We start from the raw sequence: 27,755 nt of genomic DNA on the forward strand, positions 1-27,755 counted from the left end.
ATGGTTCCTTCTGGGCTTCACGTTTGGAGATGGATACTGTTCGCCTGCTTTCACTGGCTTTGTGTCTGTCAAGAAACTCCTAGACCGTAAGTAAATCTGCACAGTCAGGTAGAATTTAGTCATCAGATGTGGTGTCTCGTCCTGAGCAAATTTAGAACTGTTTTTCATCTACCCTTTCTGCAGATATTTGTTCTGTGTATTTCACCTATAAGTATAGGCTTTTTAAAAAGGAATAATTTTTTAAATTTTAATTATTATTATTTTTTTTATCTTTTTGGTCCACCCCTCCTCTTTGGAGGACAAAATATTTTATTTTGTTGTTACATGTACTCTCTACACACATTTTACATGCATGGCGCCGCAGGAAATGCAGACGAGCATTGTGTTTGACATAAATTAATTGAAAACCTGCATTAACACATGGTTATATTAACAGTATTGCACTTTTCATGCAACCTGTAGCCTACTTTTGTCCAGCTAATTGCGGAACCACATATCAAGCAACATTATGGACATAACATTCAAATCGTGTTGCTGCAGGATTATTTTGCCATAACAATATTTGTGAAATTAAGATACTACATCTGCAGTTTCTTGTTTAGAGGTGCACTCTCATTTTGTACTGATTTTCCTGTATGTTTGCTGCTGTGCATGCATATGTTCTCTCTAGGGTTTACATGGTAGCCATTCCTGCAGTGATCCAGGCAGGCTCAGAGGCCAAGCTTTGTGCCAGTCTTCTGCAGCCCAATGAGACCCTGGTCATGACCATATCTCTGATTGTTGATGAGCAGAGCAGAATTCTTCTCCAAGAGAGTTCTGACCAAGAGTTTCACCGCTGCTTCCAGTTTCAGGTCAGCCCAGCACTGGTCGACATCCAGAACCATTCCAATAAGAGTTTACAGTACTTTTTAGCTTTGTGATGCATCTCATCATATTGTGTGCAATGCTATCTTATTTGATGGGAAATATCAATGTGGTGGCTTACCAAAACTTTTCTGGGATTCAAGCTGAAATTTGACATAAAAAAGATGACATTAACTACTAAAGAAAAATAATTTTAAAAACACACTGATGGAAGGAGAAGTGATTGAATCTTCCTAACCTTGATATTGTTGCAGCACATTAATACCAACTAAGCCACACTGGATCATATGTTATTGGTCCATTGTCTCCCTGACAGGCCCCTCATGTGGAGAGTGAGGAAGTGCAAAACTTTAAGGTGGAGGTTCAAGGTGAAACGTTTCTATCGACAGAGGAGAGAAAGGTCATGATCAAACCGTACAGCCCGATGACATTCATCCAAACGGATAAACCAATCTACAACCCAGGACAAACAGGTAATTTTACACAGAGCCAGTGACCTACACAATTAGTCTGCTTGCTCTATCCAGAGTAGCTGTCGAAAGTTTCTTGCAAAATTCTGGTAACTTTCCCGAAAATCCCAGGTTTTACAGAAATCCCGGTTGAAAGATTCCTGGAATCTGGGAATCCTTCAACAGGGATTCCTGGAAAATCTGGGAAAGTTAGCTAAATTATGCTTCTAAATGTCTCATTGAGTGCTTGTCTTTGTCTTTTCATTGTCTTTTTACAGTGCAGTTTAGAGTGATCGCCTTGGATACCAATTTTAGCCCTGTCAATCAGCTGGTGAGTCTTGAAAATGTGAATAATTGAATCTTGAAAACAATGACCTCTATTTGGTCTTCATTTAGATCAGCATCTCAATTACTTAAAAAAAGACAAATACAGAAGAATCTCAAGAATCATTTCACATTACTGTCTGATAGATGTAGCAATCAGCTATCATGTAACACTATGTACGATATTGTCCAACCAACTCAACTCTGCGGCCTTGTGGTTAGTGTCCTCCTTGAGAATGGAAGGTTTAGGGTGTCAAGCCTTACCAAAGAACGGGATCAGATGCCTCTCTACTTGGCACTGAACATTAAGGGGATGGATTGAGGTTAATGCCCAGCAATAGACTAGCGTCCTGTCCAGGCTCCTTCACTCTACAGAAACAGGACATAGGCTCGTGCCTTATGGACAGGGACAAGGCTTATTATGGACAATATACTGTAAATGGTTATTTTAATTCAGTAATCAACTAGCCACAACATGTTATACACATCTCGTTAGTACTTCATGAACAATAAGACTTTGGAAATGGGAAATGTTTTGAACAACTATGGGGCAAAATCCAAATCTTTAGGCCATGTCTGTTTGATAAGGCTACACAAACATTTGAGACCCATAGCACACAGTGCAAAGGTTCTGCAGAGGTTCTCTAAATAAACCTGCGTGGGTGGATTTTAGGGTCCACAAACATTCACCACAGGCCATAGGGTTTTCAATTAATTTACTGTAGGTCAGATTGGAATGTATGAGATCTACTGAATTTATATTAAAGTCCCAGTGCAAATACTACTTGTGATATTTAGTTGAAGAGACGAACCTAAGCACCTGCCTAATTCCTATAGTTGTAGACAGCTTTGCTCCTCTGTTCATTTTGTGGGAATTTGAGTTATTCATAAAACATTAACCAACCTTTTGTCTTGCCCTTCACAGTACAATGTTGTGGAACTTGAGGTAAGACCCTTATTAGTCTGTCAATTTATAAAGAGTGTCACTAAATACTACAACACGATAAGACGATGACTCCACCAGCTAGGTAGGTCATCATTCATTTCCACATGGCAGTTACCAGAAGACTCCATATCAGCTTTATGTGAACACATCAGGGCCACCTTCAGTAAGCAAACTTCAGAACATTTCAGATAGAGATGTCATGAATAGAACTGACGTGACTCCTTATTCTACATGTCAGACAGGCATGTTTGGCCTACATAACATATTTGTATCTGAACGTTCCACAAGGTTGTGCCCTGCTAAATGTGTCCCTTGTTCTACGAATAAACAGGATATTCATCAGAACAGGATTGGACAGTGGGTCAATACATCATCTAGTGGCAACATTCTGCAGCTTTCTCACCCGCTGAACTCTGAAGCACCTGTAGGATCCTATGCTATTGTAGTGTGGATTGGTGATAACAAAATACAACATCACTTCAAGGTAAAAAAATATGGTAAGTTGAGCTTCTTTATTTGACCTTTCATGCTCGTTAATATTATGGATCTGGCAGTTGAATCAATAAATCACAATTCAGGAACATTCATGAGTTAACTGCTGTTCTATTATATCTAGTTTTGCCAAAGTTTGAGATCAAAATGAACCTCACCGATGAGATCAGCATTGTTCAAGAGGAGTATAAAGTAGAAGTGTGTGCAACGTGAGTCTACACTATCGCCGTTTTGCAATGCACTGTTGTTACTCCACTAATGTCACTGTCTAATTAATCGCATTGCGCTAATGCAGACATTGAGTCAAATACTAATTGAATTATTTTAATTACTTTTGCATACATCTCAAAGTAAGTATTTACCGAGTGGCGCAGTGGTCTAAGACACTGCAAGAGGTGTCACTGCAGTACCTGGTTCAAATCCAGATTGCATCACATCTGCCTGTGATTGGTCCCATAACGTGGTGCACAATTGGCCAGGGTAGGCCAGGGTAGGCTGTCACTGTAAATAAGAATTTGTTCTTAACTGACTTGCCTAGCTGAATAAATACTTTTTTTTTTTTTTTTTTTTAAATACAAGTAATTCAGTATTGGAATGTATTTGGAAATACTGAAATACAAATATTTTAATACTCCATACATTTCAACCCATGTCTGTTTGGTCCTAGGGGTATTTGAAATAGTGTATTTGGAAACAAATACTTAAATATGCAAGTATTTGAACTCAGATCTGTGCTAATGACAAAAATGAATTGAAGACCTACAATGCTACTACTCCTCAATGTTATAAATTGCTTCTATGAGTACCCTGATAATTTAAAAGTTTGAGACAGTGGCATTTACATGAACAGCTGGGCCTTTAGTCATAAAGCATCTCAGAGTAGGATTGTTGATCTAGGATCAGGTCTCCCTCCCCCTGTGCATGTGACACAAACGATTACACTGATCCTAGATCAACACTCATACACTGAGAGGCTTTATCAATACAGGTCTAGATGCATTGACAATGTTAAAAGTACTTGACTTAAAGAAAGCCTGCAGGTATAATGCATTTGAACTTGTTGTAAGCACGCATGTATGAGCCTTTGTAATGTCTCATATGAGGTTTATAATATACTATGTCTCTCTAAGTAGGAAATCTATGATGTTTTTGATGCTTTTCATTATGAAATAAAATCAGATACACGTATGGACAGCCTGTACCTGGAAAAGCAGAGGTAGAGTTGTGCCGACCTTTAAGGAACGATGTATTGATATCAATGAGATTTGATGTGACAACTCAACAAGGAGTTCCTGATTATACAGCCCCCTGCCACAAAGAGTCAATAAAGGTCTGTATGCTTTCCTGTAGAAACTATCATCAGTATAATTGTTTTCACCAACATATTACATTTTAATGTGATGTGGTTAAATGTATTTAAATCAGTTCTTAATGTCTGTGGTTTTGTTTGCTTTTCCCAGATAGACCAAACTGGCTGTGCTTCTCATGTCTTCAACATGTCCATTTTCACAAAGAATGCCGGACAGAAAATGCTCATAGACAGGCTGAGTTTTAATGCAAAAGTAGAGGAGGAGGGGACAGGCAAGTAATTTATCACAACAATTTGGAGTTGGGAAATATGATGACAACATTTGCCTGCAGTCAAATGAAAACATATTTTTTTTATTGAGAGTGAAAGGCATGATGTCAATATGTTTAATTAGATTGTGGAGACCTGTATTTGACCTTCGGTGCTACACCATAATGTTTTATATATATATATATATGTTTTTAATCATGTTTTAAAATCTTGTGTAAGCTGCACTGCAATTGAGTTTCTGCATTGTGAACTGTCATTGTGCATCATGGTGGCATGTGTTCTTGTTAAATAAACCATCCTATTCTCATTTGTTTTCCTTTGACAGGTATTACACGCTCAGAGGAAAAACACATAGCGCTCTCCTATGTGATTGGAAAACTCACGTTTGTCGACACACCCAAAATCTATGAGCATGGATCAATTATCGAGGGCAAGGTAAGTCCAAATCCAGTGTTATTGTTCCTTGTACTTTGTTGAATTGTGGATGCCATTTGTTCTTTGACATTCCTGTTTACTTAACTACTAATAGTAGGTAACAGTGACAAACAGATGTAGCATCACATTCCTCCTTTTTCCCTCAGATAAACGTTGTTCACTTCAACAACACACCTATCTCTGACATGTTAGTCTACCTGTTGGAGAAGAAAGGCTGGTCCTCACATCGTCTCCAGAACCTAACCACGGACAGTCATGGTATTGCCAGTTTCTCCCTCAACACAACCACTATGCCCAAAGAGGATATTAACCTCATAGTAAGTATGATTCCTTCTAAGGTTTTGAAAGACTCAGACTCTTTATGCTCAATCCCAAATCACCCCATTGACCCTACTCCCTGAGGTCTATCATGCTCTTGTGGAGATCTGAGGAGATTCCATTGGTATAATAATCAATATGGTGAAACTTCCAACTAGCCTATCAGAGGGTGAGGTGGAGCTCTAAGGGTCGATTTGGGATTGGGCCTTTAGTTATACTCTCTCTTCCCTCTGTTGATTTCCAGATAAGCAACACACCAGAAGCGGAGAACACTAGATACAGGGTCCCCTATTTCAACAGAGGGCAACACATACTCTCACTGATCCAGCCCACTGTCCCTCACAGTAAAACGTCCAGCTCTCTGGCTATTCAGAAGATAGAGAAACCACTGGCATGTGGGGAGGAAGTGTCAATTACCATCCAGTACGCTATCGTAGGGGAGACCGTCCCAAAGGGCTCCGTGGATGTCATCTACCTGGTGAGTAGAACCAGAAACAAGTTGTGACAACCTGCAAACCCAGGGTGCATCCAAAATGACACCCTATTCCCTTGTGCACTATTTTGACCAGGGTCATTTCAGACATAGTCCCAGCCTCTCACCTTTAAAGGAAGGATGCCCTATACAACACCAATATTCCTCATCTCCTTCTTCCTGACTTGATGGGAAAACTGTTTTTCCCTCCTCCAGGCCTTATCCAGAGGGGCGATACTTCAGCATGGACATATGAAGGTTACTGTACAGCAGGGGAGTCCTGGTGAGGAAGTTTTATTAAGTCATTCTGGACCTACTGGGAGGTGCTTGATGACAATGACAGTGTGTACAGTTACATGCACACAATAATGCGATTATTGTGGATAGGCAGATTAATATAACACTTAGATTAAAACGTTTACATGCTTTGCAAGAAGAACACTTTCCCTAATAATCCTGTTAACATGGAAGTCTGAAATCAGGCTACTGATAAATAATAATAAAAAAAGATTTTATTCTGAGTTCGGACATATAAAGTTTGTATGTGAAAACTACTTATAAAACACATACATTCAAACTCACTTCCCTCGCGCTAAAGAAGGCAGATCGCTCGGCTGGTGCTAGCACATGAGCAGTTCAAATACACTGCTGGAACACCATTAAGGTGTTTACATGTTTGCATCACCGAATAAGGCATTTACAAATACTAATAATTTGAATGATTGTACAGAAAACCAGGGGCCTCATTCATAACCGTTGCGTAAATTTAACACTAAATATCTGCGTGCACCATTTCTGAAAAGACTGCACATACACACAAATATTGAGATCCATAAAGCTTGGTGCATGCCATACATACGCATGTTTCTGATTATACTTCAGACCTGTTATAAAACTGAGAGCGCATCAACGAGCATTATAACTCCGCCTAGAAAACGCTAATCGTTCACCTTTTATGGTATTGGAATTAGGCCAAGACAATAGCCACAGGAAATAGTAATGGCGAACTTGATCAAATGTCTTTGGAGGTGTTGCCAGAATTATTTATTTTGCAGTGACATTTGCTGTAGGCTACCAGGCCATTTCTGAAAGACAAAACCAATTGAAAATTGTTGTGGACCTCTAAACAGATCGCAGGTCGCAGTTGTAAATGATAACTTGTTCTCAACTGGCATACCTGGTTAAATAAAGGTGAAATAAAAAAATATTGTTTGAATGCAATAATATTTTGCAGAATTATTTTCCGAAACAAATATGCTGCACTGCCCACGAATTCTGAAACATTATCTAAAATGAAAACTACAGTAGGCCTACTTACAGTGGTAGCCTCCACACTTCAATACAAACAATCAACTGCTGTTCACCTGTTAAATTATACTGTATGTTATAAACCGCGCTCCCTGTCCGATGCGAAAAGTAAAAACGTGAAATTACAGTATAATAGCCTATCTAATAGGCCCAATTACATGAGCGATGTACATGGTAATTTCTTGTATGGCTACTTCGGGAATATGAACTCATTATGGCCAGAAAATGTGAGGAATTTATTCTGCATGATATATGTATTATGTTTGAGAAATTCAAGTAGCCTATCCTAACTTGCTGTAGGCCTATAGGCTGTTTCGGGGGTAGCCTATGAAACCATCACAGCCAGAAAAGGTGAGGATTTATTCTGCAATGATCATGGTAATGAAATTAATAATTAGAAATAACCATCTTTTAGAATGCAAAGATAAAATACATCGATTTTCGCTAAGGGGAAATTATTATTATTATTAGTAGTATTATTATATTTAGCTACCTGTTTTTTGTTATGAATAAGAGTGTCATATATTCCTGCACAAGGCTACTTTTGCCATCTTGCAATGCAGTACTTCAACCACTAGAAACTGTGCGTACGCATGGTCTGAAGTTTACAGGAGGATAAGCACATTCTCACTTCAAATTCAGTTTATTATAAATACCAACTTTTGAGTGAAAACTGGGCATGCATGTTTAGGGGCATATTTTGTGGATACCCAACGTTTTATATGCCCATGGTGTTTTAATCGGTGTATGCTTTGTTTGAGTTTGGCTTTACGCCGATTAAGATAAAGAGTAAGGTTGCATAATCTGTTTTCAGCCATAATCAGTTTAATATCGAATTATTACGGTGCATGTAAACGTACTCAGTGTGATATGCTCTTGCTTTGCAGTAACTGAGGGTGAAGTCACCTTGAAGTTGGCAGTGGTTCCAGAGATGGCGCCGTTGGTACAGGTCCTGGTGTACAGTTTGCTACCCAGCGAGACTGTAATCGCCCACAGCATGAATTTCCCCACGGAGAAATGCTTCAGACACAAGGTGTGTGTGTATGTATGTATGTGACAAATATGAGTCGTTTATGAATTCGAAGGACCAATAAAAAACTTAGGTGCTGGATTTTAGGCTGGAAGCAACCACCACGGGTGTCCGTTCAGAACACGAGGAAGCAGTAGTTCTAGTTCAAGGGTTTAATGAAGATCCACACACAGAAATACAACACCACCCTCTCTGATACTAATTGTGGTTCTGTAAAGAAAAAATAGGAGAACTTAGGCTATAGCACAGTATGAGAAAAATATGCCTATTTGCATGTCAACAAACTAAACAAGCTGTGGACCCAAACACATGCTAGATGCACAAATAAACAATAGAGCAATGTAGAAAGATCAACACATTATGAAACATAATAAGCATGAGCGACCTACAACCGAAAATAGCCTAGCACCACAGACAAACGCTAACACATGCTAATCGCTAATAAGCATGCTAAATAGTAATGCATTCCCGACGACAATGCTAATGCTAACGCTAAAGGGAGTACGCGAGCTAGCTAGCAACCACTTTAACACAAATGGTACATATTTATAACAGACACTAAAGGTGTATCATGTACACTTATGTATGTCCTGTGTGCCAGGTGTTTGTGGAGTTCTCACCCTCACAAGCAGTCCCAGGGGAGAAGAACACGCTGCAGCTCTCGGCCCAGCCCGGCTCCCTCTGTGGCCTCAGCACTGTGGACAAGAGTGTTCACATCATGGAGCCAGGGAAGAGGCTGGATGCTGACAAGGTAACAGCTCACTGAAGTGAATGTCAACCACCATGTAAACAGCTTTTGTGGTGCTAGCCACAACAACCAGCTTCAGGGGAATAAGAAGTACCTATAGCAGATATGGAGTGGGTCTGTTCACAGTGGGCCATTTGGTGTGCTGGAAAGCATATCCCAATTGGTACTTAAAGTGGAAATGTGAGTTATAGATCTACGTGAATGCAAGTCTAAGAAGCAGTATATCTGTTCTATGTGTGCTATTTCTATTTTACTTTTGGTTTTGTACACCATCTTCAAACAGCTGAAACACCAATATTTTGGATTATGGAAAATATATTTCACAATGGTTTAGATGGTACAATGATTCTCTACACTATACTCACATGAGCCAGCAGCATACACTACCGTTCAAAAGTTTGGGGTCACTTAGAAATGTCCTTGTTTTTGACAGAAAAGCTCATTTTTTTGTCCATTAAAGTAACAGAAATAGAATGTAGACATTGTTAATGTTGTAAATGACTATTGTAGCTGGAAACGGCAGATTTATTTATGGAATATCTACATAGGCGTACAGAGGCCCATTATCAGCAACCATCACTCCTGTGTTCCAATGGCACGTTGTGTTAGCTAATCCAAGTTTATCATTTTAAAAGGCTAATTGATCAATTCAAAAAGCTTTTGCAATTATATTTGCACAGCTGAAAACTGTTGTGCAGATTAAAGAAACAAAAAAACTTGTCTTCTTTAGACTAGTTGAGAATCTGGGGGCCTCCCGGGTGGCGCAGTGGTCTAGGGCACTGCATCGCAGTGCTAACTGCGCCACCAGAGTCTCTGGGTTCGCGCCCAGGCTCTGTCGCAGCCGGCCGCGACCGGGAGGTCCGTGGGGCGACGCACAATTGGCATAGCGTCGTCCGGGGTAGGGAGGGTTTGGCCGGTAGGGATATCCTTGTCTCATCGCGCTCCAACGACTCCTGTGGCGGGCCGGGCGCAGTGCGCGCCAGCCAAGGGGGCCAGGTACACGGTGTTTCCTCCGACACATTGGTGCGGCTGGCTTCCGGGTTGGAGGCGCGCTGTGTTAAGAAGCAGTACGGCTGGTTGGGTTGTGCTTCGGAGGACGCATGGCTTTCGACCTTCGTCTCTCCCGAGCCCGTACGGGAGTTGTAGCGATGAGACAAGGTAGTAATTACTAGCGATTGGATACCACGAAAATTGGGGAGAAAATGGGATAAAAAAAAAATTTATAAAAAAAAGAGAATCTGGAGCATCAGCATTTGTGGGTTCGATTACAGGCTCAAAATGGCCAGAAACAAAGGACTTTCTCCTGAAACTCGTCAGTCTATTCTTGTTCTGAGTAATGAAGGCTATTCCATGCGAGAAATTGCCAAGAAACTGAAGATCTCGTACAACGCTGTGTACTATCCCTTCACAGAACAGCGCAACGGGCTCTAACCAGAATAGAAAGAGTGGGAGGCCATGGTGCACAACTGAACAAAAGGACAAGTACATTAGAGTGTCTAGTTTGAGAAACATACGCATAACAAGTCCCCAACTGGCAGCTTCATGAAATATTACCTGCAAAACACCAGTCTCAACGTCAACAGTGAAGAGGCGACTCCGGGATGCTGCTCTTCTAGGCAGAGTTCCTCTGTCCAGTGTCTGTAATCTTTTGCCCATATTAATATTTTATTTTTATTGGCCAGTCTGAGATATGGCTTTTTCTTTGCAACTCTGCCTAGAAGGCCAGCATCCCGGGGGTTGCCTCTTCACTGTTGACATTGAGCATTTCTTATTAGACAAGTCCAAGTAGTCACTGCCTTCTGTTTGGTGCCCAATGAACAAGGTAATTTCACGTCTCCTTATTATCTCATTCCAGATATTTGATTTGTTACCAGTCAAGGAGACAACATACATTCCCTACCAGCTTGAAGATCCAGTGTCATGTTTACGTGTAAGACCAAGGAGATATGTAATACCATACCCAGGACCAACTGACCAAAAAAATGAACCTTTTGAAGTTTTTCAGGTAACTTCTGCCTTGTTTTCTCTTAACTTGAAGCCTGTTTTCCTCTCTCGTAAGAATCAGTTACCATTCTGTTACCATGCATTCATCTTCTTAAATTGTACATTTCTAAAATAGCCTTTTTGAGTCAAAAAAATACATACAGAATAGAACAATTAAACGGAGACATTCATTAATATTGAGCTCCCTTGTTTGTGATTCTGATATTTCTAGAACCTGGGACTGAAGCTGGCAACTAACCTGGTTATAAGAGCACCTTCCTGCCTAAGTTACAAGGGGAACGAGTACCATCGCTCCTATGGTGAGATGTCCTCCTTACCACGTCTTTGGTGAATCTTGGGAAATGTATGGTTTTTGTTATTCTAACATAGCTTGTGTTAGGTTCTAAATAACAGAGTAAAAACGGACAACTATAATAAGCTCAAGCCAAGTTTATTCACCCAATGGGTCAGACTGCTGAACAGACAAAGACATAGTCACACAAATCAAATCCAACTTTATTTATCACATGCGCCGACTACAACAAGTGTAGACCTTACCGTGAAATGCTTACTTACAAGCCCTTAACCAACAGTGCAGTTCAAGAAGAGTTAAGAAAATATTTACCAAACTAAAGTAAAAAATTATAAAAACGAACACAATAACATAACGTTAACGAGCTATATACACAGGGTACCGGTACTGAGTCAGTGTGTGCGGGTACAGGTTAGAGGTAATTTGTACATGTAGGTAGGGGTGAAGTGACTATGCATACAGTGACTAGTGCAGCGACTAGCAGCAGTGTACCAATCAAATGGAGGGGGATGGGGGGGTCAATGTAATAGTCCGGTGGCCAATTGATTAATTGTTCAGCAGTCTTATGGCTTGGGGGTAGAAGCTGTTAAAAGTAGCCTTTTGGACCTAGATTTGGCACTCCGATACCGCTTTCTGTGTGGTAGCAGAGAAAACAGTCTATGACTTGGGTGACTGGAGTCTCTGACAATTTTATGGGCTTTCCTCTGACACCGCCTATTATATAGGTCCTGGATTGCAGGAAGCTTGGCCCCAGTGATGTACTGGTCCGTACACTACCCTCTGTAGCACCTTACGGTCAGATGCTGAGAAGTTGCCATACCTGGCGGTGATGCAACCAGTCAGGATGCTCTCGATGGTGCAGCTGTAGAACTTTTTGAGGATCTGGGGACCCATGCCAAATCTTTTCAGTCTCCCGAGGGGGAAACGATTTTGTCGTGCCCTCTTCACGACTGTCTTGGTGTGTTTGGACCATGATCGATCGTTGGTGATGTGGACACCAAGGAATTTAAACTCTTGACCTGCTCCACTACAGCCCCGTCGATGTTAATGGGGGCATGTTCGCCCCCCAAGCCCCACCCCCCCCCCTTTCCTGTAGTCCACGATCAGCTCCTTTGTCTTGCTCACATTGAGGGAGAGGTTGTTGTCCTGGCACGAGTTCTCTGACCTCCTCCCTATAGGCTGTCGCATCGTTGTGATCAAGCCGACCACTGTTGTGTCATCAGCAAACTTAATGATGGTGTTGGAATTGTGTTTGGCCACGCAGTCGTGGCTGAACAGGGAGTACAGGAGGGGACTAAGTACACCCCCCTGAGGGGCCCCAGTGTTGAGGATCAGTGTGGTGGATGTGTTATTGCCTACCCTTACCACCTGGGGCGGCCCAGTCAGGAAATCCATGATCCAGTTACAGATGGAGGTGTTTTGTCCCAGGGTCCTTAGCGTAGTGATGAGCTTTTGTGGGCACTATGGTGTTGAACGCTGAGCTGTAGTCAATGAACATCATTCTCACATAGGTGTTCCTTTTTTCCCAGGTGGGAAAGGGCAGTGTGGAGTGCGATTGAGATTGCTTCATCTGTGGATCTGTTCGGGCGGTATGCGAATTGGAGTGGGTCTAGGGTATCCGAGAGGATGCTGTTGATGTGAGCCATGACCAGCCTTTCAAAGCACTTCATGGCTAGCGACGTGAGTGCTACAGGTGGTAATCATTTAGGCAGCTTACCTTCGCTTCCTTGGGCACAGAGACTATGGTGGTCTGCTTGAAACATGTTGGTATTACAGACTCAGTTAGGGAGAGGTCGAAAATGTCAGTGATGACACTTGCCAGTTGGTCAGTGCATGCTTTGAGGACATGTCCTGGTAGTCCATCTGGACCCGCTGCTTTGTGAATGTTGACCTGTTTAAAGGTCTTGCTCGCATCAGCTACTGAGAGCGTTATCACACAGTCATCCGGAACTGCTGGTGCTCTCGTGCATGCTTCAGCGTTACTTGCCTCGAAGCAAGCATTAACGGCATTCGGCTAGTCTGGTAGGCTCGCGTCTGGGTTTCCCTTTGTAGTCCGTAATAGTTTTCAAACCTTGCCGCATCCGACTAGCGTCAGAGCCGGTGTGGTAGTTTTCAATCTTAATCCTGCATTGACGCTTTGCTTGTTTGATGGTTCGTCTGAGGGCATAGCAGGATTTCTTATAAGTGTCCGGATTAGTGTCCCGCTCCTTGAAAGCGTGACTCTACAGTCCTGTAGAGTAGCATCCGCGCCATCTGACCACTTCCATATTGAGCGAGTCACTGGTACTTCCTGCTTTAGTTTTTGCTTGTAAGCAGGAATCGGGAGGATAGAATTATGGTCAGATATGGCAAATGGAGGGTGTGGGAGAGCTTTGTATGCATCTCAGTGTGTGGAGTAAAGGTAGTCTAGAGTTTTTCCCCCCCCTCTGGTTGCATATGTGACATGCTGGTAAAAATTTGGTAAAACTGATTTAAGTTTGCCTGCATTAAAGTCCCTGCATTAAAGTCCACTAGGAGCGCCGCTTCTGGGTGAGCATTTTCTTGTTTGCTTATGGCCTTATAGAGTTGGTTGAGTGTTGTCTTAGTGCCAAGATCGGTCTGTGGTATAAATAGATGGCTACGAATAATACAGATGATACAGATGAGAACTCTCTTGGTAGATAGTGTGGTTTACAGCTTATCATAAGGTACTCTACCTCAGGCGAGCAATACCTTGAGACTTTAATATTAGACATCGCGCAGTAGCTGTTATTGACAAAAAGACACACACCCCTCGTCTTACCATACGTAGCTTCTCTGTTCTGCTGGTGCAGAAGTGAAACATCAGTGAAACATAATATATTACAGTTCTTAATGTCCCGTTGGTAGGATAATCATAAACATAGGTCATCCATTTTTATTTTCTAATGATTACATGTGAGCAAGTAGAATTGATGGCAATGGGAGTTACTCGCTCACCTACGGATTCTCAGAAGGCAGCCTGATCTGCGTCCTCTTTTCCTCCGTCTTTTCTTCACGCAAATGACGGGGATCTGGGTCTGTTCCCGGGAGAGCAGTATATCTTTCTCGTTGGGCTTGTTAAAGGAAAAAGCTTCTTCCAGTCTGTGGTTAGTAATCCCAGTTCGGATGTACAGAAGTTATTTTTGGTCATAAGAGACGGTAGCAGCAACATTATGTACAAAATAAGTTAAAGCATAAGTTACAAACGTGAAAAACGAATGAAATTGCACAAAATCAAATCAAAGTTTGTCACGTGCGCCGAATACAACAGTGAAATGCTTACTTACAGGCTCTAACCAATAGTGCAAAAAAGGTATTAGGTGAACAATAGGTAAGTAAAGAAATCAAAACAACAGTGAAAAATAATAGTAGCGAGGCTATATACATTAGCGAGGCAATAAAAGTAGCGAGGCTACATACAGACACAGGTTAGTCGGGCTGATTGAGGGCATGTAAAACGTCAGCCATCCTCTTCGGCACCATAAGCACTGGTATTTAACCCTTCCTCCTATGCTGGGTGTCCTCCTTACACATCGGAACAGCCAGTACACCTCTGTTGCTAGACAGAACTTTAGTGATATTGGTTATTACTCAATTCATCTGACTTGATCTCGGCACAATTTCCTCACTCCTTCCCAACTCACAGCTGTCCTGTTGACTTGTACCAGACTGTGGCTCTTCTCCTTTCCAAAGGATCCCTGATGTCTAACAATAACATATTCTGACAGAATGTAAATGTTATACATTCCCCTCTCTCCCTCAGTGACATGAATAAGGATATTTCATATTTTCAAGTTTAGAAGTCAGAACCCATCACCTGGTTAAACCAGTCTGAACACTGCATGCATCACCGTTGAAAGCAGCATTCAGTCTGGTTTGACCAGGCTGATCTTAACACGAGAATGACTATGTTTTGTTTCAGTAGTATCCTACAGACACTCCTCTCACCCTATAGCCATGGACAGCCTTTTAAGGGGTGAAGCTGGACTTCCTGGAATATACGGAGCCCGTCTGCCACCCATACAGACAGTCCGTACGTTCTTCCCCGAGACATGGATATGGGATCTTGTGGAAGTTGGGTAAGAGCACTGCACAGTGAGGCTGTTGCCTTATAGATGGGTTGGCTGACAATGTCACAAAAATAATGCGCGCGCATCGTTGAGGCAGAAGGCTGTGTGATGTTATGATTCTGAATGGTCAGCTAGTTAGCAACAATTACAAGAAGCTGCCATGTGGGGAATAGTCGGTGGCTCGTTTCAGCTCGTTGTATCTTGTTATTGATAACATGTCTTGTTTTGAGGTGTTTTGACTCATGTCATGTCTATGCTAATATGGCAAAAATTCTCTAGCTAGCTAACCAACAACTGTAACGATGCATTTGAGATACAACAAGTGCTCATTGTACTAATGTAGTTATGTTTTCAATAAACATTTGGAGGCCAAATATACACTGCTCAAAAAAATAAAGGGAACACTTAAACAACACAATGTCACTCCAAGTCAATCACACTTCTGTGAAATCAAACTGTCCACTTAGGAAGCAACACTGATTGACAATAAATTTCAAATGCTGTTGTGCAAATGGAATAGACAAAAGGTTGAAATTATAGGCAATTAGCAAGACACCCCCCAAAACAGGAGTGATTCTGCAGGTGGTGACCACAGACCACTTCTCAGTTCCTATGCTTCCTGGCTGATGTTTTGGTCACTTTTAAATGCTGGCGGTGCTCTCACTCTAGTGGTAGCATGAGACGGAGTCTACAACCCACACAAGTGGCTCAGGTAGTGCAGTTCATCCAGGATGGCACATCAATGCGAACTGTGGCAAAAAGGTTTGCTGTGTCTGTCAGCGTAGTGTCCAGAGCATGCAGGCGCTACCATGAGACAGGCCAGTACATCAGGAGACGTGGAGGAGGCCGTAGGAGGGCAACAACCCAGCAGCAGGACCGCTACCTCCGCCTTTGTGCAAGGAGGTGCACTGCCAGAGCCCTGCAAAATGACCTCCAGCAGGCCACAAATGTGCATGTGTCAGCATATGGTCTCACAAGGGGTCTGAGGATCTCATCTCGGTACCCAATGGCAGTCAGGCTACCTCTGGCGAGCACATGGAGGGCTGTGCGGCCCCACAAAGAAATGCCACCCCACACCATGACTGACCCATCGCCAAACCGGTCATGCTGGAAGATGTTGCAGGCAGCAGAACGTTCTCCACGGCGTCTCCAGACTCTGTCACGTCTGTCACATGTGCTCAGTGTGAACCTGCTTTCATCTGTGAAGAGCACAGGGCGCCAGTGGCGAATTTGCCAATCTTGGTGTTCTCTGGCAAATGCCAAACGTCCTGCACGGTGTTGGGCTGTAAGCACAACCCCCACCTGTGGACGTCGGGCCCTCATACCACCCTCATGGAGTCTGTTTCTGACCGTTTGAGCAGACACATGCACATTTGTGGCCTGCTGGAGGTCATTTTGCAGGGCTCCTTGCACTAAGGCGGAGGTACCGGTCCTGCTGCTGGGTTGTTGCCCTCCTACGGCCTCCTCCACGTCTCCTGATGTACTGGCCTGTCTCCTGGTAGCGCCTGCATGCTCTGGACACTACGCTGACAGACACAGCAAACCTTTTTGCCACAGTTCGCATTGATGTGCCATCCTGGATGAACTGCACTACCTGAGCCACTTGTGTGGGTTGTAGACTCCGTCTCATGCTACCACTAGAGTGAGAGCACCACCCGCATTCAAAGTGACCAAAACATCAGCCAGGAAGCATAGGAACTGAGAAGTGGTCTGTGGTCACCACCTGCAGAATCACTCCTGTTTTGGGGGGTGTCTTGCTAATTGCCTATAATTTCCACCTTTTGTCTATTCCATTTGCACAACAGCATGTGAAATTTATTGTCTATCAGTGTTGCTTCCTAAGTGGACAGTTTGATTTCACAGAAGTGTGATTGACTTGGAGTTACATTGTGTTGTTTAAGTGTTCCCTTTATTTTTTTGAGCAGTGTAGTTTACTTGTTGTCAACAATCTAAGGCAACCCTGTCTATTTTGCCCCATAGTTGCATACGTGTCGGTTTTGTTGTAAAACAACCAACCCGCCTATATCAAAACATACATTAGTGGTCCAGATTAGGAACCTGTACCTCATTAAACTGCATTACAGAGTAGAGGTGCGTGGTGTAAATGTATACATTTTTTTACATTCAACATCACTCCGCAAAGGGAAATATAGTATTCTTTCTAACAAAGATATCTACATATATTTCAGGATGTTGTGTATCCCTGGAAATAATCAGAATTAATGTAAACATTAGAGTATTGAAAACATAGCTTGTCCCAATTTTTTTTATTTTGGCACAACTTACCCCACGGTACAGGGTATAAGTAAGCTGCCTACAAATTTCTGTACTGAATGAAATATTACCACTACCTTTTTGAAAACCATAGCTTGGTTTCCATCCGATTGGGGACAGATTTCCATGCAAATATTTTTTTTAAATCTGCATAAAATCAATGTGCGTATTTGCACACCAGAGATGTTTCCATCAAATTAACTATGATGAGATTATTATGGACATTATTTTTATTTGTCAAATGACGGCCAAGCATCGGTCACCAGGATAAAACCCTCAATATTTATTGGAAAGGAGCATCAACCTCATCACCTTGCACTTTCACCACCTTATGAAGTTCTTCATCATTTATTTCATCTGTAGCCTAATGAACTACATGCTTTTCCTAGTCGTAGTGGGAGGACCACACACCATGTCATCGCATGATTCCAAGTTTTACTTAGATATGATGGTTATTATATCAATATTTGCGCATAAAAGCGTTTCTACCTCCATTTCTCGCATAATTTGTTTTACTGACACAATAAGGTCCCACCTTGTCTTGCATATTTTTGGGGGTCTACAATTAAACATTTTTATAGACAAATTATCTGTTTCCATCAGGCCATAAAAATGTTTATCCGACATACTTTATGAGCGCAAAACGGTTGGATGGAAACTTGGTTCATGTCTCTCTATTTCCGAAACACAATTCAACACAAACACAACAAGCGTTTTAAGCGTTTTAAGCATTTTTTTACACAAGTATAAAACCTAACAAACGCTTTGTACTTTAAAAAAACAACACTTAAACACAGGCCAGGCCTGTTACGTCATATCCCAGCGATAACGCCATGCATTAAGCCTGTTCAGGGTTGGGCGGATTACTTGAAAAAATGTAATCCGTTACTGATTATAGTTACAGTACTTGAAAAATAAATAAATCGGCAATGTAATGGATTACTCAAAATGAGTGATGTAATCCGATTACTTTTGGATTACCTTCACCCCTATAACCAGATATTTTAAAACGCTTAAAGTTTAATCTAATACAGCATTATTTTATTTATTAACGTGAGTATTTCCAAATTGGAACTAGTGTGCTATCTATTCAATGTAGCTTATAGAGACCCCAAATGATGTATAGAACAATCTTAACAATAAATTAATTTGACTTGGTAAAATATCTGTTCTTTGGACATAAGTTGCTTACCACTTTTTCCATGTGTTTTCTTCCTTTACAGACTCCATCAAATGATGACCTCTTACTAAATATTTGGTTAAATTATACATTTTGTGTATGGTTTCCTAGAAACAAGTGTGGCTCAATTTACCCCGTTGGCTAAATGTTTCTATTTTCACTTAGTGGCTTTCTGTTTGACCTCTGACTTCTTTATTACAGGGAATCTGGAACACTAGACATTCCCCTTACAGTCCCAGACACCATTACCACCTGGGAGACAGAGGCATTCTGCCTGGCCCCTAGCGGCTTCGGTCTGGCTCCTCCTGTGGAGATCACTGTCTTCCAGCCTTTCTTCCTAGAGCTAACCCTGCCCTACTCCATCATCCGTGGAGAGCATTTTGAGCTGAAGGCCACTGTGTTCAACTACCTGTCCAAATGCATCATGGTACGGCACTGCATCATGATCGTTTCTCGAGTTGTATAAAATGTGGTGTTTTGTTGCAGTTTGCCTAGTCAGTGTTTATTTATTTTTTATTACACCCAGTGTATCAGTCTTGGGATTTCCATGTAATCTTACAAGTGTTCCTCTTGGGCAGGTTTCTGTGACTCCGGCTCCTTCCTTAGACTACACTCTCACACCCCTGAATGATGTCCAGTATTCATCATGCTTGTGTGCCAATGGACGAAAGACCTTCAGTTGGACAATGGCACCCTCAGTCCTGGGTAAGTCACCAGTCTCCATTCAACTGTTCAAACAGCAGAATGGATGTTAACCTGAGTTGTGTACTCTCAGTCACCGTATTGGATGTTCTGTAACCTGTGTTGCGCTCTGTCTGTCAATGTGTGTGTAGGGGATTTGAATGTGTCCGTTAGTGCAGAGGCTGTCCAGTCCCACACTGCATGTGACAATGAGATTGTGAACGTACCAGAGAGAGGACGCATCGACACAGTTACAAAGAGCCTGCTGGTGAAGGTATGTAGTCTACTGCTGTTATGGAACTTACTGATGTACAGATACCATCTAGTGCCTTTGACTGAAAATAAGCTCCTCTCCTCTCAGGCGGAGGGAACAGAGAAGACCGACACCTACAACTGGTTGCTGTGTCCAACTGGTCAGTAATGCATGAACGTTGAATGTTCACTGTGATTGAACTGATCATCTCCATTCATCTTATCATCTGTGTCCACAGGAGAAGCTCTGACAGAGGAGGTGGAACTGCAACTCCCCAAGAATGTGGTGGATGGATCTGATCGAATTTCTCTCTCAGTCCTGGGTAATATACCATTGTATCATTTAGAGAGGTGTAGTGAGTTTTTTGAGGCATAGTGGTGGGAAAAGCAACCCTTCTCCAGCGATAATGCTGCTGCTTGCTAAAGAGGACAGTCTTACAGAGTCCCATGTTTTTCTGTAGGGGACATCCTGGGTCGGGCCCTCAAGAACCTGGATGGACTGCTGCAGATGCCGTATGGGTGTGGAGAGCAGAATATGGCCCTCCTCGCCCCCAATATCTACATCCTGGAGTACCTGAGGAACACAGAGCAGCTCACTCCAGCAATTCGAGACAAGGCTAACAAGTTCCTCACTAGTGGTAAGAGTCCCTCAAAATATAGATCGTATTGATTAGACACCAAACGGAAGACAACTGACTGAAACAGGGCTGGATTTGTCCAATCAGAGCCTTTTTTTAACGTTTCACCACAGTGTGCCCTAATGACTACGACCCTGCTATCATGTAAATGATAGAGCTCCAGCAGAGATGGCATCACAGTGTTTTATCAACAGTGCATCACTGACTCAACACATGTAGGGACTTCAGGATGTTTTCCCACTGAAATAATTTGATCAGAGAATATTGAGGATGCATCCCAAATGGCACACCCAGGGTTGGGGAGTAACTGATTACATCTAATCAGTTCCATGTAATCTGATTACCCCCCCGAAAAAATAGTCACTGTAATCAGCTACCAGCTAAAATATTGTAAACGGATTACAGATACTTTTCAAAATCTAGATCATTGCTAACTTAAATTCAGAAAGAATGTTTGCTGAAAAAAACACATTGACACCTTTCTGTTTCCTCAATGACATTCAATTCAGCATTGAAAAAGGCTGTTTGAGTTTGTTCCACCTGAGGATGTCTGACCACAAGTCACCAAATGTGTTTGGTGGATACTTTTTTATCTTCTATACTTAAGGGGAAAGTCATCCAAAAGTAACAAAGTAATCAGATTACGTTACTGAGTTTGAGTAATCCACAATTTACGTTACTGATGACAATTATGGACAGGTAACTGTAACGGATTACATTTTAGAAAGTAATCTACCCAACCCTGCCTATTCCCTACACAGTACACTTATTTTTTAGTGTAGTAGTGTACTATATACGGAATAGGGTATTATTTAGGGCATACACTCAGTGACTATAAAAACACTTGGTCACTTTATTGTTCACTCTAAAAACACACCGACAGGTTACCAAAGGCAGCTGAACTACAAGCATTATAATGGTGCATACAGCACATTTGGACAAGGCTCGGGGAATACTTGGTGAGTATAGTGTTTTTCAACTCCTGGTAAACACATTATAACTGTGTTTGTTTCAATTAAGTATTGACCAATCAAATGGCATTGTCTCTGACAGACCATGGATGTGACATAAGTTAAAATAAGCTGTCATTGCATGTGATGTCAAGCTCTAAGTCATGTTTATGACAACCTTATGTGGGTATTATGACGGGACATTCAAATATAGTTCTCTTTCCTCAGGCTGACTGCTTTTGTCTTGAGATCCTTTGGCAAAGCGCAGTCTTTCATTTATATTGACCCGGCGAAAATTAAAGAGTCCACGACTTGGTTGGAAAGTCAGCAAGGCAAACATGGGTGTTTCGTCAGATTGGGGAAACTCTTTAATAACAGAATGAAGGTACTTAATGATATCAAATTTATAGTTGATAATAAACTGAAGGAAGATGGAAGAAGATGTAGTTGTGTGTCTCATCAGACCAGCCATGAAGTTGTGAATGATGCTTTCAACAGAATTGTAGTTTAATACACATTGTAGTATTTTGACACATTGTTTTATAGGGTGGGGTGACAGATGAAGTCACGCTGACGGCCTACATCACTGCTTCAATGCTGGAGCTCAATATGTCAGTGTCGGTAAGTAGCATCTGCAGATAACCATTGTTTCTCAAGACAACAACGTCCATTACAGGAAACTGATTTAGCCTCCTGTATGAAGTCTGTTGTGTACCTCTTACATCAACTGTCATCTGCAATGCAATAAGTTGTGTATTTAAAATTCCGTTAAATAATCTCTCTCTCAAAGTAGCCTATGCAATAAGTATAAGAATATGTGTTACCATAAGCAGATCTAAATGGTATTGCGCTGTTAAAACTGAGTAGGCTTAGTTACTACTGCAAGCTAAAAAACTAGATGTGCTTCAGCATGAATGTCTGTAGCCTAGTCCTAGATCTGTTTGTATTGGCTTGTCAGTACAAACAGATCTGGGACCAGGGTAACATGTCTCTTAATGTGCTGCTCTGTTATTTTGTGCTCTAGGATCCTGTTGTGTACGGCAGTTTGTCTTGCCTGAAGAACTCCACCAGTGATTTGTCCAACACCTACACTACTGCTCTGCTGGCCTACACCTTTACCCTGGCAGGGGACATGGAGACTCGGGCCCAACTTCTGCAGCACCTGGACACGGTCGCATTACAAGAGGGTGAAACATATCCTGGTCCAAGATCTGTTTGTGCTGTCTTGACTTAATTGAGTTAGTCAATGGAGTAATCCCAAAAGTGCAAACCCTCCGCCCGTCTGGCACTCCAAATAGGCTCAATCAAACACCCAAAGTATTTTATAGAACACAAATACGATTTGAACTCAGGTGTCTGTAATAAAATTCAGTTTGTCATAAAATTCATTGTGAAGGTCAGTGAAGAACTTTGTATCCTGTATAGTGATGAATAAGCGAGTCCCTATTTTCTCTCTCTGTGTGTGTGTGTGTGTGTGTGTGTGTGTGTGTGTGTGTGTGTGTGTGTGTGTGTGTGTGTGTGTGTGTGTGTGTGTGTGTGTGTGTGTGTGTGTGTGTGTGTGTGTGTGTGTGTGCACGTGCGCTCCTCATCCCTCAGGGGGTCTCCTGCACTGGACTCAGACCTCCTCAGAGACTTCAGCCTCCCTGGCAGTGGAGATCAGCTCCTACGTTCTGCTGGCTTCCCTCAGTGCCTCCCCTCTGTCTGCCACTGACCTGGGCTACGCCTCTCGCATCGTCAGGTGGCTGGTGAGACAGCAGAACGCCTACGGAGGCTTCTCTTCCACACAGGTATACTTCAAAACGCCTCTGTTCCAAAAAGGCATTCGGTGCTGTGCACTAGTAGTGAGGCGTTATTACCTTGACTTTTACCAGATCACAGGTATGTGTGTGCTTCTTGTCATGTCAAGCCTGGTGAGGCTAACTTCCACTGAAGTGGAGCCAAGAAATCATCATGGATGAAATGAGAAAGTCACTCTAGGAACTGACCAATGTAAAATGAACCTTTCTGTAAAATGGGATAGCTCCATTCATTTTGAACAGATTTGTCTGTTGTTGGTGTGTGTGTTTAGGACACAGTGGTGGCCCTCCAGGCCCTGGCTCTCTACTCCACCAGGGTGTTCAGTAGAGAGGGCACCAGCACAGTGACAGTACAGTCTCCCAGCGGGGGACAGCACCTCTTTGAAGTTAACAAAAACAACAAGCTTCTCTACCAGGAGAGTGCGCTGCAGGACACAGAAGGGAAGTACACGGTGGAAGTGAAGGGCAGTGCTTGTGCCTCAGTGCAGGTCAGTGAAGACACTCCTCCCAATCCTATGTGGCAAGATCAGATTTTTATATTACTGTGAAGTTCAAACATTTAAGAAGCTTTGTCTGGCTTGTTATCTAGTTTATGAAAAGTTTTAAAAAATCAAGCTTGTAAAATGTATATATTTAGTCAACCTTGTTCCCCTGACTACATCTTCCCTCTTTCCCAGGTGGCGCTCCACTACAACATCCCTACTCCTACTGACAGCACAACACTCAGTATCCAGGTGAAGACAGACTGCAACAACAACTCTTTGAGGCCCAGAGTCACGCTGAAACTCCAGTCTCAGTAAGAATGAATGACACATTTACAGGATAATTATTTCAATACGTTTATTAATGACATTCCAAAGTGTTATTATGGAGCATGTCTTACAGAATGGACTTGACCCAAATCACTTTGTTTCCTATTGGTTATTTCACTTCTAGTTTCTACCAGAGGAGGTTGGTGGTAGCTTAATTGGGGAGGACAGGCTCATGGTAATGGCTGGAGTGGAATATTGGAATGGTATCAAAAAATGGTGTTTGATGCCATTCTATGCCAGCCATTACTATGAGCCGTCTTCCCCTGTCACGATCGTTATAATAAGTGGACCAAAGCGCAGTGTGATCTGGGTTCCACATCTTTTTATTACTAAGTGAAACTCACAGCAAAACAATAAAACTCAAACGAAACGTGAAGCTAATAATAGTGCTAACAGGCCATAGTCAAGATCCCACAAAGCACAAAGGGGAAATGGCTGCCTAAATATGATCCCCAATCAGAGACAACGATAAACAGCTGCCTCTGATTGGGAACCATACTAGGCCAACATAGATCATTATTCACCTAGATAACCCACCCTAGTCACTGTCACGCCCCAACCAACATAGAAAATAAGCAGCTCTCTATGGTCAGGGTGTGACATCCCCTCAGCAGCCTCCACTGGTTTCTACCTAGGCTTGGATCAGGAACAGTAAGAAAAAAAATCTGTCAACCTGGCCTTTTTATGGATAAAATAATCAAACTAGTTTAATTAGTTTTTTTATCAAAATCAAACTTTGATATCCCAGGTAGAGGTCGACCGATTATGATTTTTCAACGCCGATACCGATTATTGGTGTAACGGCTGTCTTCGGGTGAAAGAGAAGAGGACCAAAATGCAGCGTGATGATAAACCATATTTTAATTAGGATATTTAAACGACGAACAAAAACAACAAACTGACAGAAGGAACCGAAAACGCTACAGTCCTGAACATGGGAACACAGAACAGATGAACACACAAACAGGAACAATCACCCACAAACAAACAGTGCAAACAGGCTACCTTAATATGGTTCCCAATCAGAGACAATGACAAACACCTGCCTCTGATTGAGAACCATATTAGGCCAAACAACAAACCCAACATAGAAACACAAAACATAGAATGCCCACCCAGCTCACGTCCTGACCAACTAAACAAAGACTAAACAAAGGAAATAAGGTCAGAAATGTGACAATTGGAGGACCAAAAAAAGCCAATACCGATTTAATCAGACGATTTTTATATATATATATATATATATATTTGTAATAATGACATTTACAACAATACTGAATGAACAATGAACACTTTTATTTTAACTTAATATAATACATAAATAAAATCGATCAATTTAGTCTCAAATAAATAATGGAACATGTTCAATTTGGTTTAAATAATGCAAAATCACATTGTTGGAGAAGAAAGTATGTGCCATGTAAAAAAGCTAACGTTTAAGTTCCGTGCTCAGAACATGAGAACATATGAAAGCTGGTGGTTCCTTTTAACATGAGTCTTAATTATTCTCAGTTTTAGGTTGTAGTTATTATAGGACTATTTCTCTCTATACCATTTGTATTTCATAGACCTTTGACTATTGGATGTTCTTATAGGCACTATAGTATTGCCAGCCTAATCACAGGAGTTGATAGGCTTGAAGTCCTAAACAGCGCTGTGCTTCAAGCATTGCGAATATCTGCTGGCAAATGGAGTAAAGTGCAGTTTGAATGAATGCTTATAGGAGCCTGCTGCTGCCAACCACCGCTCAGTCAGACTGCTCTATCAAATATCAAATCATAGATTTAATTATAATAAACACAAAGAAATACGAGCCTTAGGTCATTAATATGGTCAAATTCGGAAACTATCATGTCGAAAAAAAAACGTTTATTCTTTCAGTGAAATACGGAACCGTTCCGTATTTTATCGAACGGGTGGCAACCCTAAGTCTAAATATTGCTGTTACATTGCACAACCTTCAATGTAATGTCATAATTATGTAAAATTCTGGCAAATTAATTACGGTCTTTGTTAGGAAGAAATGGTCTTCACACAGTTCGCAACGAGCCAGGCGGCCCAAACTGCTGCATATACCCTGACTCTGCTTACACTGAACGCAAGAGAAGTGACACAATTTCAGGCACCGCATTGATTATATGCAACGCAGGACAAGCTAGTTAAACTAGTAATATCATCAACCATGTGTAGTTAACTAGTGATTATGTTAAGATTGATTGTTTTTTATAAGATAAGTTTAATGCTAGCTAGCAAATTACCATGGCTCCTTGCTGCCATAATCCTTGCGGCCATAATCGGTGTCCAAAAAATTAAGATTACCGATTGTTATGAAAACTTGAAATCGGCCCTAATTAATCGTCCAATACGATGAATCGGTCGACCTCTAATCACAGGCATCTCTTTTCTTTCACAGATATCATGGAAAGGAGCTGACCACCAATATGATTATAGTGGATTTGAAAATGCTGTCTGGGTTTGCTCCAGACCCAGAGTCTTTGGGGAGAGTGAGTTTTATGTTGATAACATACGTTTATGGTGTTACCTGTGACCTTTTTCCATGTAGCTCTTTCCTCTCATCTGTGAACCTTACTGAAACATATATTTTGTCAATGGAATAACTATCTTCAAAGTAATGACTCTAGACGTCGGTTGTAAGATGAAAGCTTATTGTAGTAATAATACTGGTTCACATTATATTTTACCACTTTAGATTCTACTAAACAATAAAAGAAAGTTGCTAGCGAAAGCCAGGATAATCACTTTTACATAATAGTCACTTGTACATAACTGGCGCGTTCTTGTTTCTTACTTCCTGTCGCAAGGCATTCTGGTACTTGCAGCCAATACAACAGAAATATGTACATACTGTAGTTCGCTCAATCTCATCATATGAATTATAACACAATTACTCTTATAATTACAGTATGTAAATAACTGTAAAAGAGAAATATATTTAAATACAGCTCAATTAATTAACTGTAAACATTAACTCTGTAACCTAATTAAAGTTACAACATTGTCGATGCAATATGAATAATCAGTGAATGGCTTGTCTTCACAGCTGTCGGTTTCACTTCTGGTAGATCGTGTCGATACTAAAGATGACCATGTGTTAATGTACTTGAGAGAGGTGAGACCAAATCATCCATCAGTTTGAAACAGTGCACATAACACTCTCAATATAATGGAATTAATCTCCTTCAAAGTCAGCAAAACCAAAATTACCACTTCTGCTTGGAGGGTTTAAGTAAGTGTAACAAAAATGTGTTTTTTTCTCTCCCAACAGTTACCATCACTGTTCCCACCTTTCAACCACACCCTGGACATCATACAGGAGCTCCCAGTACAAAATCTAAAGCCAGCGGTGGTCAAGATCTACGACTACTACCAGCCGAGTAAGTTTAAATCTAACCTTCCCCAAGATGTATTTTTCCCTCATTTTTAGTAACATTTAGTTCATTTCCTGAGACTTACCTGTATTTTTTGTTTTATTCAGGTGACCAGGCAGAGACAGAATATGTCTTCCCTTGCAAGTAGGGGTTACAAACTGCTGTCCTATGTTAAATCTATAATTATTGGTGATGTTGAATTATTAGTAAATTTATTTTGCTGGCCTGACCCTTATACTATATGTAATATTCCTTTATTAATTTACCTAAATGCTGGCTATTTTGTTATTAGAGAATTCTTTACATGGACCTATTCATTGTATTTGCCGCTTTGAAGATGTAAGAAGAAAATTACATTAACAGAGGTCACACATGCAACCCTTGAGGCATCTTTCAAGCTCTAAAGTAAAGGATGTAAATTACTGGAATTAAAGTTTTTAATTAAAACCTTA

The 27,755-nt window shown here is 41.5% G+C and overlaps 1 protein-coding gene across 3 annotated transcripts; it reads left to right on the plus strand.

Moving 5' to 3' along the window:
• LOC129832159 (alpha-2-macroglobulin-like) lies at positions 1 to 27,755 on the plus strand. 3 transcript variants are annotated; one of them, XM_055895985.1, is made up of 35 exons: positions 1 to 86; positions 671 to 851; positions 1,181 to 1,337; positions 1,592 to 1,644; positions 2,563 to 2,583; positions 2,915 to 3,080; positions 3,200 to 3,284; positions 4,255 to 4,405; positions 4,536 to 4,656; positions 4,980 to 5,089; positions 5,236 to 5,406; positions 5,652 to 5,885; positions 6,096 to 6,162; positions 8,075 to 8,220; positions 8,819 to 8,968; positions 10,821 to 10,970; positions 11,181 to 11,268; positions 15,184 to 15,340; positions 18,987 to 19,212; positions 19,364 to 19,490; positions 19,619 to 19,740; positions 19,828 to 19,879; positions 19,958 to 20,041; positions 20,180 to 20,356; positions 21,240 to 21,315; positions 21,535 to 21,691; positions 21,853 to 21,927; positions 22,331 to 22,493; positions 22,903 to 23,093; positions 23,375 to 23,590; positions 23,780 to 23,898; positions 26,328 to 26,418; positions 26,976 to 27,044; positions 27,201 to 27,309; positions 27,411 to 27,755. In XM_055895985.1, the coding sequence occupies exons 1-35, from the start codon at positions 1 to 3 to the stop codon at positions 27,449 to 27,451; spliced, it is 4,389 nt and encodes a 1,462-aa protein (XP_055751960.1). In that variant the 3' UTR covers positions 27,452 to 27,755. The 3 variants fall into 3 exon arrangements, with proteins under 3 accessions (XP_055751960.1, XP_055751961.1, XP_055751962.1); XM_055895986.1 differs by having other exon boundaries at positions 15,187 to 15,340; XM_055895987.1 differs by having other exon boundaries at positions 15,217 to 15,340.

Source organism: Salvelinus fontinalis, chromosome 33, assembly GCF_029448725.1.
Source record: "Salvelinus fontinalis isolate EN_2023a chromosome 33, ASM2944872v1, whole genome shotgun sequence".
In the NCBI taxonomy this organism is placed as follows: Eukaryota; Metazoa; Chordata; class Actinopteri; order Salmoniformes; family Salmonidae; genus Salvelinus; species Salvelinus fontinalis.

Bases quoted from the DNA above. Each gene is read 5' to 3' on its own strand.
- LOC129832159 (XM_055895985.1), top strand. From the start codon at position 1: ATGGTTCCTTCTGGGCTTCACGTTTGGAGATGGATACTGTTCGCCTGC. The intron at 3,081-3,199 runs GTAAGTTGAGCT...TATTATATCTAG, and splicing joins CTTCAAGGTAAAAAAATATG to TTTTGCCAAAGTTTGAGATC. The intron at 3,285-4,254 runs GTGAGTCTACAC...AAATAAAATCAG, and splicing joins AAAGTAGAAGTGTGTGCAAC to ATACACGTATGGACAGCCTG.